Source organism: Priapulus caudatus, unplaced genomic scaffold (genome assembly GCF_000485595.1).
Source record: "Priapulus caudatus unplaced genomic scaffold, Priapulus_caudatus-5.0.1 Scaffold929, whole genome shotgun sequence".
Classification (NCBI taxonomy): domain Eukaryota; kingdom Metazoa; phylum Priapulida; class Priapulimorpha; order Priapulimorphida; family Priapulidae; genus Priapulus; species Priapulus caudatus.
This window is the reverse complement of record NW_014577990.1, coordinates 70087-81434: the sequence shown is the minus strand read 5'-3', so window position 1 is coordinate 81434 and position 11348 is coordinate 70087. Positions and strand designations below refer to the sequence as shown.

The following is an 11348-nucleotide window of genomic DNA, read 5'->3' as shown; positions in this document are numbered from 1 at the left end:
CCGTGTGCTGCACCCGCCACCCCATGCTACCGGCCCCGTGTGCTGCAACCGCCACCCATCCGCTACCGGCGCCCCCCGGTGCTGCACCCGTCCACCCCATGTACCGTGTGCTGCACCCGCCACCCCATGCCTACGCAGCGGCGTGCCGTGTGCTGCCCCACCCGCCACCCCAATGCCTACCGTGTTTCTCGCACCCGCCACCGCCATGCCACGGCCACCCGTCTGTGCTGTACGGCAGCGGGGCTGCTTCAATAATTCACGAGATCTCTCTCTCTACTCAGGTTAAAAAAACGGCGAATGGCGGAAATATCCTTCAAGAGATGTGACGCTATGACCTACTGCCCGATCTGGCCTCTTCACATCCACCGTCTGCACCGGGCAGGTCCCGACACCCCCGCACTCACTCGCTCCACGCACGCCTGAATCGTTGCTGACCCTGTGCGTGCCTCTTCCCCGATGCGCCGCGTGCCGGGCTCCCGTGCCCGTGCGTGTTGTATGCGTGTGAGCGTCGACGTCCCCAGCGGGCTCTCGGCACCTGTTGGTGTGTGCTGGGCGTGTGTATGTGGTACTGTGTCGGTGGGCCCCCCCGACCTTCTTACCGGCGCGCCGACGAGCGCTTGCGTTGCGTTGCGTGCTGGCCTGTGCATGGCCTCACAAGTAGCACTCTATATTCATTAAGTACATTAATTCATATATTAATCAAAATCAATAGACAGTTAGACACCATGACCCTTCCACCTTGCGCTCTGTATCAATATAAACACCCCGACAGCCACGTAATTCTCTGGCAGCTTGTAAGCCCGTTTATAGCTTACAGTTGCTGCGGCAGTTCTGCCGCCTTGTCAGATCGTAAATAATCGGCCAGCCAGAACATTCCGTGCACTCGACTACAGGACTATCCCTACTTCCTAGTCCTAGTCCTAGTTCACTTGAACCGCCCACCGAGGCATGCTTACGACAAAAGATTTTTTGCTTCTTTTTTGCGTGCGACTAGCGGTAGCCGTTCTATGACGTCCCTGTTTTCGTGCACTCACGCTTTTTTCGCATTCAGAAATTTCTCGGTCTCTCTGTTAATACTAATAATGTATGTCGTAAACAGTTGCCAATATCGCCATATCATATGAACGAGCACGAGCGGCAGCAATTGCGTCAGGCAAACCGTAGGCGATAGGCTAGCTGGCCCAGAGAAGTTATCAGACAAACAGGAACGACGTTCTTACTACTATGACTACTACTAGTTACCGTAGCTCTAGAGTGAGTATAGTGTAGTAGTACAATGATTGCTAAACTCACGCCTTCGAATTGTGGATGTACAAAACACTACACTACTAGGAAATATTCCTAATAACTATGATATGATCAAACAAAAACTGAATTTGAACATCACTGCACCTTACGTTTGTCCGCTCTAACCTAATTGAAAGAATAAGCAGGAGTTTGTCTCGGCGAATTAAGTGCGAATAGACGACGATCGGCGGACAGTACCATTGGCCGCAGAGATGCAGAAGCTACTAGGCCTTCGGGATGCGACGCGCTGTTGGAAACACGCGTTGCAAGGCCTTCTCACTCACTCGGTTTCAATGTTACGGCCAGGCATTGCGCCGGATTGCTGCCCAGAATCGATCGCCGGATGCAATGTATGGCGCCATGCAACGGGCCAAAATTATCATAACGTCGAACACGATGAGAAATCTCAATCTAAAACGCTTATAAAAACGGTTTATTATAAGAAAACTATCGGCAAAACAATCAACAATTGAATGTACAACATTTATCGTCACGCCTTATTCGAAAAATATTCAACAGTTATTGTATTTGCATCAATTCCATAATGTCAGGAAATAAATAACTAGATGAAACATATACATCTATGGTACGAGTACATGCATACGAGTATGTTCATAATCACAAATTATTGCCACGTAAGACCCTGCATGTGATACTACTCTTTAAGAACATGTATGCTTTCAGCAATACTCACAACAAACATAATCAAGGAACAGTATATATATGTGCTAATAATCATTGGTTTATTGTTGCCAGAAACGAACTTCAGTGTAGACAGTAATAAAAACTCTCTCTCTCCCTTCTCTCCACCTCTCCCCCTCTCTCTCTCACCTCTCTCTTTCTTCAGTAAACTGATCTGTGAACACACATCGCTCTGCACTTGACCCCCCAATCCCGCATCCGCGCGTCCGCGTCATTCGCCGCGGTGTAGCTGCATGTAGGTGGCGCCGCGGCACGCACGACGCTCGGCGGACGTGCGGACCTGTGCGGAAATGTTCACAGTGAGACCCGACGAAGCAGCGTACTCACGCGGGAGCTGCGATGACACCAGAGGAGCTCGTGCATGCCAGGCGCCATCATGCGCCACGTTGCTGTGGATGCCATACTGCTTCGTTACAACTACACTTAGAAAAGGGTCGAAAAAACTGCTGCATGTTAATTGTCGCTATGTAACAATACTGCCGACAGATGCAAATGTCACTATCATCGCATAAAAAACAATGTATATATATATATGTATATATATATATATATATATATATATATATATATATATATTATATATAGGTGTACAGTGACCATTGTTATTCAGGCACCCTAGGGACCGGCAGTTTTGCCAGACCAGCAATTTTTCCGGACCATCAGAGGTCTATACGTGGTAAGCTTATATACTTCCCTAGACAACTCCTATCCATTAGCTACATGCTAACTCTTAAGCACCCTTAGCGGCTAGAAACCAATAGAGATGTACCTGTATAATATTATATCATAAACTAATATAAATGTAAATAAAAAAACAGTTACAGGTACGGGTTACGTTTAATGTTCACGTACATGACGTGAGTACTATGTAAAATTGTCTGAATCATCAAATTCGGTGGTCAACTTGTGTATATAATGTATATCCATACTTGCAATCAATATTAACTTTATACTTTGCGATCGCTGCATATAGGTGGCGGCACTTGCCCAGACATTAATAAAATTAGTGGCATATAGAACAACGACATACCTCCCAGGCATGAAATAATCGAGAAATATATCAACTCGCAGCGGTCATCGAAGTAAAAGCTCAGCTACGGCACAATCGCAATCGAAAACATGTCCAATAAGAACCCTGTCACGACGCGCCAATTTGCAAAAGAAAAACCAACTCCGGAATCTAATAACAAACTAAAGACGAAAAATTGAACGACGACCGTCTACAGAACAGAGACAAAGCCGACAGCCAGGTGACGAGTCGCCTAGACTGCCGCCGCTCCGCCGTAACCAACATCGACGCTCGACCCGCAACGAACAAACAACGGAATGTCCGACCGCCGACGGGGGGGCGAGCGCGTCATGATCCGTCGCCGCGACGACAGTCCGACGTCCTACTCCTCCTTCTTCTTCGCGACACCATTGGCGACCACCTCCTCCTCCTCCTCCTCCTCCTCCTCCTTCTTCTCGGCCTTCTCTCCGGGACACTTCTCCGCGGGGCCCGACGAGAAGCAGTGAGCGAGACGCGCGCACGCCAGGTGGCAGGTGAGGTCGAGGAAGAGGCAGCGATCGAGGACGGCAGAGGCGGTGGCGAGGCCTGCGTTCAGCGCTCCCACGACGCCGCACGTAAACACGTCCTGACCTGCAACGATGTGTCGGGGGTGGCGAGGGGAGAGGGGCGGGGCGGGGCGGGGAGGGGTGATGAGCGATCGTGTCGTGATGAGAGCCGTGATAGAACGAATGTACACACATCGTTCACTTATCTTCACATGCCATGCTCTCGCGCTCCCCTCTCTCTCTCACTCTCTCATGTGCTTTGTCTTTTTCTGTCTCTCTCTCTCTCTCTCTCTCTCTCTCTCTCTCTCTCTCTCTCTCTCCTCTCTCTCTCTCTCTCTCTCTCTCTCTCTCTCTCTCCTCTCTCTCTCTCTCTCTCGCCTCTCCTCTCTTCTCGCTACCCATACGTTTCTCTCTTCTCTCTCTCTCTCTCTCTCTCTCTCTCTCTCTCTCTCTCTCTCTCGCTCTCTCTCTCTCCTCTCTCTCGTTTCTTTCATGACCCATACTCTAATCTCTCTCTACCTTCTCTCTCCCCCTCCTCCCTCTCTCTCTTCCTCACCCCCTCCCTAACGTAAAAGCGCTAACGTTCAGCCCTTCCTCACCTGTCATGTACAGTCCCGGTATCTTCGTCTCCGGCCGCAGCATGAGGCAGGCGTCCATCTTGAATCGCTCGAGGTGGTGGTCGAGCATGTAGATCTCTCCGCGGCTGTAGCCAACGTAGTAGTTCTGCGACACAGGCGAGCCGACCTCCAGGAAATCCAGCTGCGAGAGAGAGAGAGAGAGAGAGAGAGACAGCAGACGCCTTAGCGATGTCGATTACGGTGCCATCTACTGGCAGATAACGGTGGCTTTACGCGCTTTTTTGCAAGTCCCGTCTAGATTAGTTAGGTAGATTAGATGGGTCCCGTCTAGGTCCCGTCTAGATTTACGCTTTGTCTAGTGTTGTACGATGTACTATTGTCGTCTGCAGCCAGAAAATCTTGTTTTTAGTGTTTCCAAAAAAAATTGCTAGCAGTATCATCTGCTGCCAAAAAAACCTTTAACTTTTGATGCGAAAAAAACCCAGTACGAGGCGAAACCACAAAGTTCAGGTGCGATATTCACCATTATCTCGTTAACGCACCTTGCCCTCCAGGTGAGGGTAGAGCTCGTAGAGTCGTCGCAGCAGGTGTTGCCCCATCGCCATCTTGATTGTGTCGTAGTCGTCGCCGCGATTCTTCACTCGCTCGGCGTCCCACTGCGCGAACCACTCGTAGTTGCACAGGGTGATGAGCGTCGCTGTAGACTTACCTGCGTGTTTGCGAAGGCGTTTTTATTACATTTTTTTCCCATGGGGGCACGGGACACACGTTGCGTTCAGTTTAATCAGAGATTTTCTATCGGCACCACGGCAAGTTGAAACCCACAATATAGCAAAATCCTCTTTTCAAAGAAGGGTTAACGAAGCTTGCAAGATTTGCTTTGTAAAATATTTTTTTCATGTGGGCCAAACAGGGATGCATATACACGAAATCGAGTTCATGGGACACCAACCGACACACATTTTTCAGGAGTAACACGACACCATGGCGCTTTCCATCAATGCTGTGGTGAAACTCGAACCGTAAGTACAGGTATGGGATTACTACAGCTTCAACCGCAGGTGTGTAATCACTGCAGCTTCATGCACAGGTATGTATTCCTACAGGTGCATGTACTAGTACAGGTAGTTACACAGGTGTGAGTTATGATGCAGGTAGATCTATAGGTGTACGTAACAACACAGGTACATCTAGTATTATTCTACAGGTGCGATGGGGGGCGGCGCGTACCTGGATGTCTCTCGTTGTATGTCGAGTCCTTCGCGGAAGGGAAGGAGAGAAACAGCAGAGGAATGGGGGATTCGGCCGCCTCATCCTGGCTCAGCTTCAGGTACTTCTCAAGTTCGCCGTCAATGTCGGACGAGTCGGGGAAGTACCTGCAACGATGTTTAACAAGCGATGACGCGCGCAGCCTCACCTGTGCTAACGATCACCTCCGCAGAGAGGATGCCTGTATTGTATGCAAAAGGTTGAAAGCTTGTTTCGTCGCTCAATGACGTCACAGTGTCGACTGTACAAAATTTAATTAATAAAAAAGAAAGAAATAGGGTTAGGGCTATGGTTAGGGTTAGGGTTAGTGTTAGGGTTAGGGTCACAATGCACCTTAAAACAGGAGTTTGAGTCCGTACGGACGTGACGACACTGTGACGTCATTGAGCGACTAAACAAGCTTTCAACCTCTTGCGTATTGTATACAGGACACTCTGGAGTGGCTGCTATACACAGGTTTCAATTAATACTCAACACTTGCCCCCTCCCACCAGTGACCCCTGGCAAGACTAGTGCTCACTCGTACCACGTGTTCTGTGCGGGCAGATTCAACTCCTCCTTAGTTCCGGTAAAGCCAGCAAAAGCCTGCAGGCATGCGTGTCCAGGTCTGATGGCGGGGTGGGGTGTCAGGTAACCTACACGGACACAACAACAGTTATGCAGATGATATTCATCTCAAGTCTCGAGTAAAACCATGTGCTGAATCTCCATTCATCATAGCTAACAGATCTGCATTAGACTAATCAAAACATGAATCGAATTCTTCTCGGAACAGACAAAAGTTATAACAATAGAATAGAAAGAGCTTATAGTACCTACATAATAATAGGAATTGTTAGCTCTTGATAATAATTATATGTATTAACTTAATATAAAATTAATGTAACACTTAATATGTTATACTTATCATACTTTATATTTATCATAACGAAATGGCATAATTATTTAATACATTCTTAATATAATAGCGTCGAACAGAAAAGCACCGATTATCTTTATTTCTCGACCACTTACCAGATTTCTCAGCGATCTCTCTCGGCAGCAATCGCTCGAACGTGACGGTGACGCCAGCGTTGGAGATGATGATAGGAGCATGGATGTCCACGTAGTCCTCCCCCTTCTTCACTCTCACACCTGCCAATGAGCAGCCCAATACATTACTGCTGCTGCCACTGCTGGTGGTGGTGCTGCTGCTGCTACTGCTGCTGCTGATGGTGCTGCTACTGCTGTTGATGGTGCTGCTGCTGCTACTGCTGCTACTGCCGATGCTGCTACTGCTGCTGCTGATGGTGATGCTGCTGCTGCTACTGCTGCTGCTGCTGCTACTGCTGTTGATGGTGCTGCTGCTGCTGCTGCTACTGCTGCTACTACTGTGGTTGCTACTGCTGCTGCTATTGCTACTGCTTTTACTGCTACTGAGTCTTAACTGCTAGTCTCACCGGTCGCGTGGCCTTGCTCGTTAGTGAGGATCTGGGACACCGGCGCCCGCACCAGCACCCTTCCCCCTGCCGACTCCACCGTCGGGATCAAGTGGAAGGCCAGCTCACTGGCGCCCCCTCGTGGGTAGTAGCCTCCGTCGCTGAGGAAGTGTTGCAGAAGGAGAAGCTGCATCCCGAAGCTAGAATCGCGGGGGGAGGCACCTAGACAACGGGGAAGGAAACGCCGCATTAGAGGCACCAGCGCGACGGCCACGGTGACATATGGCAGTTCGTAGCTTTACTGCGTGCATGACGTTCGCATACACCCCGCGTAGAGATCGGCAGTGACCGCGGCACTTTATCGCTAGCGTCAACAAGGTCGGTAGTTTGGACAGCGACGCCCCCCAAACGACGAACGGTCGAAGAAAACAGAATCGGCAGACGTCGTCGCGAGCGCGGATCACTCTTCGCGACGAAAGTCGAGCGAGAACGAGCGTTACGATCGATGATCCCGTTTATCGTCCCGCATTTAAGATGCGCGGCCGAGCTTTCTCTCCGGACGAAAATTGCCGGTCCCAACGCGTCACGTCGCGGAATCGTGCGCCGATGCGCTCCGCCGCGCTCCGCCGCGAGCCGACGTCTTTACGATCCCGCATCCCGCAAATTAGATTTCGCGTCGTTAATTTCGGTTAGTAGTGAGTGCTCTTCCACTGCCGGAGCGATGGTGTGGCATGTGCTGTATACCAGTGTTAGCAGAGGATGTGTGGTGAGTGTTTCAGTGGTGCGACGGCGCGGCACGGGTGCAAGTGCGAGTTGGAGAGTGGAGAGGCGACATATCGTGCAGACCCAACAAATTCCAGTTTTTCTTATAAAGTGGAGAACCCAATCGATTTGTCGCATTCATTGAGGAAGGATACATTTTCGCATGTGGATTCTCGAAACCCGTACGTCTGTGTGGTATCAGTGTTTTGGTTTATTTTCCATTACCACTGCCGCCGCCACCTGCTGTGGGGGGAGGGGCACTTTCCATCCTTCTCGCTATAAATACCCCAAACCCTACACCATAATTGCCTCCCACCACCCACCCACAACCTCCAACCATCCTACCTGCTACAACAGTCCCCCCCCACCCCCTCCCACCCACCGAACTGAAACCACAACCGCTCGTTTTAACAGACGAGGTTTTGCCGCTGCCGCTGCCGCCGCCGCGCGCGGTCAATCAATATATCTGCCTCGCGTGCGCGCCGCGAACAATTCACTCTCCATCCCGCTTAGCTTCAGTATTCTCCCCACGGTGGTGCGGAAGCGGTCGAAGTTATTATACAGCTATCTGCAGAGTAAATAAAAAAACACAGACACACGCACACCGACCTACTTCTACCGTCTACACACACGAGTCTACGCACATTACACCGGCCACTATAAGCATGACAGCAAGCGAGCGCTAGTACGTATCGCATCCCAGTGATGAAAACCTCTCCTGCCCCCACCCAAAAAAGCATTAGCCACGTGAGCTCAATTAAGTAAAAATATATAAGGGTCCAGCTCAAGATTTAGGGACCCAGTATATCGCAAGAAAGGGCCAAAGTTTGGGATTAATGTTCATGGAAATTGACACTAAAATGATGCTCTATTATGTATTATGAGTAAGAAGATCCAAAGAAGTCTTGCATCGTCTGCAATAATGCAATAAAATATTTTCTTAGCGGCTCTTTGTAAGGTAAGCCTTCCAAGTATGGATTAAATTAGTATTTTCCATGCTAATAGCCAAAAGATATATAGGGATCCTAGGAAACGTTAAGTGAACTGTATTGGCTTAGTCACAGCACTCAAACCGTAGTAGTGATGACGCCACTGACTACGGAACGTTTACCTATACCAAACAAACTCTCAAATTCTGAACGACCACGTGACGAAATTCGGGAGGGGGGTCCAAGATGACTTTTACTCGCCTCGTGCGACCGGGCGAGCGCTAATTTTCATCACTGCGTTCGCGGCATGCCGACGAAACTACGAACCACAAGCGTCGGCTTCGCTATGCTGCAGCATTATGCACGCACGGGAAACCAAGCGTCTGCCTACTAGCACACTCCATATACACATCATGTACAGCAGCAGGTACAAGCATGCATCATTGAGAGGATAGCCGCTCTAGCAAATTACATTAGGGACGACGCATCAGCGCCGCCGCATTCTATGAATGCCGACGTATAATCGTCTGCCTAACGAGAAGGTGAGGGAGACGAGGAGCAAGTGTCAGACGCTGGCATTCTGAGAAGCTGAAACGAAGCCATTAACGATCTGCGTCTCTCTTCCTCCAGAACATCAGCCTGACATTCATGATTCATACAAGAAGCAAGGAGGGGTTCTTGGGGTTTCTGACTGAACAGTCCTCTGCACATTACGAATCGGGGAAATCGAGTAACTTAAATGCACCGATCAGCGACTGGGTGATGTCGTCATGAGGTAGCCTCCAACAGTTAGTACGAGTACAGCCAAACCTGTGTTAGCGGACACCTCTATAGAACGGTCACCTGTCTATAAAGGACGCTTTCGGCGTTTTGCGTGTGCGACCCTTATACGCAGGTCTGACTGTACAGTTAGTGCGGTGATCCGACTACGTACGCATTGGCTAGTCGTGCGATGCAGCTGGTTCTACGTGCGCGCTACGTTACGTGGCAGCCAGACGACAGAGAGATGCATGCGGCCCCTGCCTCGACACGCACGACCTTCGGCCGACCTTCAAACGACCTCCAGCCGTCCGTCGATCGTCCTTCTGCCGACCTCCGACGACGACGCCTACGCGGCGAGAGGCACTTCACTACGGGTCATGCCGTTAGTATGGACATGCGACGCGGGCATCCACCGCCGCGCGCGCCGATCTATCCCAGCATGCACCACGCCTCGACGGCGGGCTCCGCGCTCACCGTAGTCGCCGAAATTGTACATCAGCGTTGCCCGAAGCTTTTCGTCGCTAGTCATGCGCTTTAGCGCGTCGACTAGCGGCATTTCGATGTAATGAAAGAGGCTGCGCGCGTATGAAAAAAGGAAAAGACATTGAAACGTCGCACACACGATACACGGTCACGTCAATTTGCAACTTGGGCGGGGGGGGGCATACTACAGGTTGTACGTTAATTTTTAATCTACTCCTGATGTTATTTCAGGTTGACTCGGGAAAGACTATGAATTAAAGCAACGAACACAATTACCGACACATTAAGCAACACATGAACTAGGTCGAAATGATAGAGAGCGCTAGTGTGCGATGCGAGTAAACGCCGCGCTCAATAACAACAACATTTCCTGAAAGTGACCCTGCTTTTGGCAAGAAACGTTAGAAACGACAAGCAATAGACACGACGCAGACAGCACGTTTATGCCCGGGTTATTGTAATGTACGTGACAGCAAAACACACAGGCCAGGCATTGCACGCAATTACTGAGCACATTGAATTCACGGAAACTAGTTTGTACAGATAGCATGTATGCTGACATTGCAGACAAGGCCGCAGCATAATCATCAGTATTCAGAGCTTTTTCCGCAACAGCGTCATGCACATACCACGACAACATTCCTATGGTAATGTACATTATATAATTCTCACACCTACACCGCCCCCCCCCCAGTTCTCACTCTACTCCCCGCTCTCCTCTCTCATTCTTCCCCTCACTCACAATATGAACAAATTTAATGGTAAATGGGCTTCTTTATTTCACAGTCTACGATAGGAACCACATATAAACACTGTATCTACACTAATAATATATAAGTCTTGATTGTTTTTGATTGAGCATTTATAAGGTAACATACAATGTAAGTTAAGTATAAAGTTATTGTGTATAAACGTATACCTACATATCAAATTGTATATATCTATATATATATATATATATATCTATATATATATCTATATATATATATATATACGTACAAGTGTATTGTATTGGCTATAACATGTTTGTAACATATCTGGAAATAAAGAAATTACAATAAAACATTCCTATAGTAATGATATAATTCTCACACCTACCCCCTACCCCACTCTCCTCCATGCTCTTCTCTCTCATTCTTTTTCCAGCACTCTATCCCTCTCATACACTCATTTTTAATTTTATTTCTTGTCCGATTTCTCTCCTCCCTCCTAACTGGCTCCTGATCTCACGCCCTCTCCCATTCTCTCTCTCTCTCTCTCTCTCCCCCTCATTCTGTTATTCTCTCTCTCTCTCTCTCTCAGTGCATGTAACAAAATCATAAAAGATTCAAAGTGAGAATGTGTATTTCAAAGCGTTCAAGTTTTATCAGTGCTATTTCATTACCGTCCCACGAGGCCTGCGTGGATTTGCATACGAAAGCAATAGGCCTATGCGGGCTGTACGCCGGACTGGTGCCAGCACAACGCACTGTTCACAAATGCGTGGAATAAAACTTCGATCACACCCTTACATCTACTCACATTTCTCTCTGTGTTCTTCCCCTCTCTCTCTCTCTCTCTCTCTCTCTCTCTCTCTCTCTCTCTCTCTCTCTCTCTCTCTCTCT

General features: G+C 48.9%; 2 protein-coding genes across 3 annotated transcripts in view; both read right to left on the bottom strand.

The window, feature by feature from the left end:
* Positions 1 to 128, bottom strand: part of LOC106814471 (oxidoreductase NAD-binding domain-containing protein 1-like) — a 2955-nt gene extending 2827 nt beyond the window's left edge. Inside the window, exon 1 of the mRNA XM_014818787.1 lies at positions 105 to 128. Coding sequence (XP_014674273.1) covers positions 105 to 128 — 24 coding nt within the window. The remainder of the gene's footprint in view (positions 1 to 104) is intronic.
* A 1881-nt stretch (positions 129 to 2009) lies between these two features.
* Positions 2010 to 11348, bottom strand: part of LOC106814477 (putative all-trans-retinol 13,14-reductase) — a 19916-nt gene continuing 10577 nt past the window's right edge. For both annotated transcript variants that reach the window (XM_014818795.1, XM_014818794.1), the window contains exons 6-13: positions 9736 to 9836; positions 6830 to 7030; positions 6405 to 6524; positions 5917 to 6025; positions 5352 to 5497; positions 4664 to 4830; positions 4143 to 4302; positions 2010 to 3628 (exon numbers count right to left, since the gene is read on the bottom strand). In XM_014818795.1, the coding sequence (XP_014674281.1) occupies positions 3381 to 3628; positions 4143 to 4302; positions 4664 to 4830; positions 5352 to 5497; positions 5917 to 6025; positions 6405 to 6524; positions 6830 to 7030; positions 9736 to 9836 (1252 nt within the window). In that variant the 3' untranslated portion in view covers positions 2010 to 3380. The remainder of the gene's footprint in view (positions 3629 to 4142; positions 4303 to 4663; positions 4831 to 5351; positions 5498 to 5916; positions 6026 to 6404; positions 6525 to 6829; positions 7031 to 9735; positions 9837 to 11348) is intronic.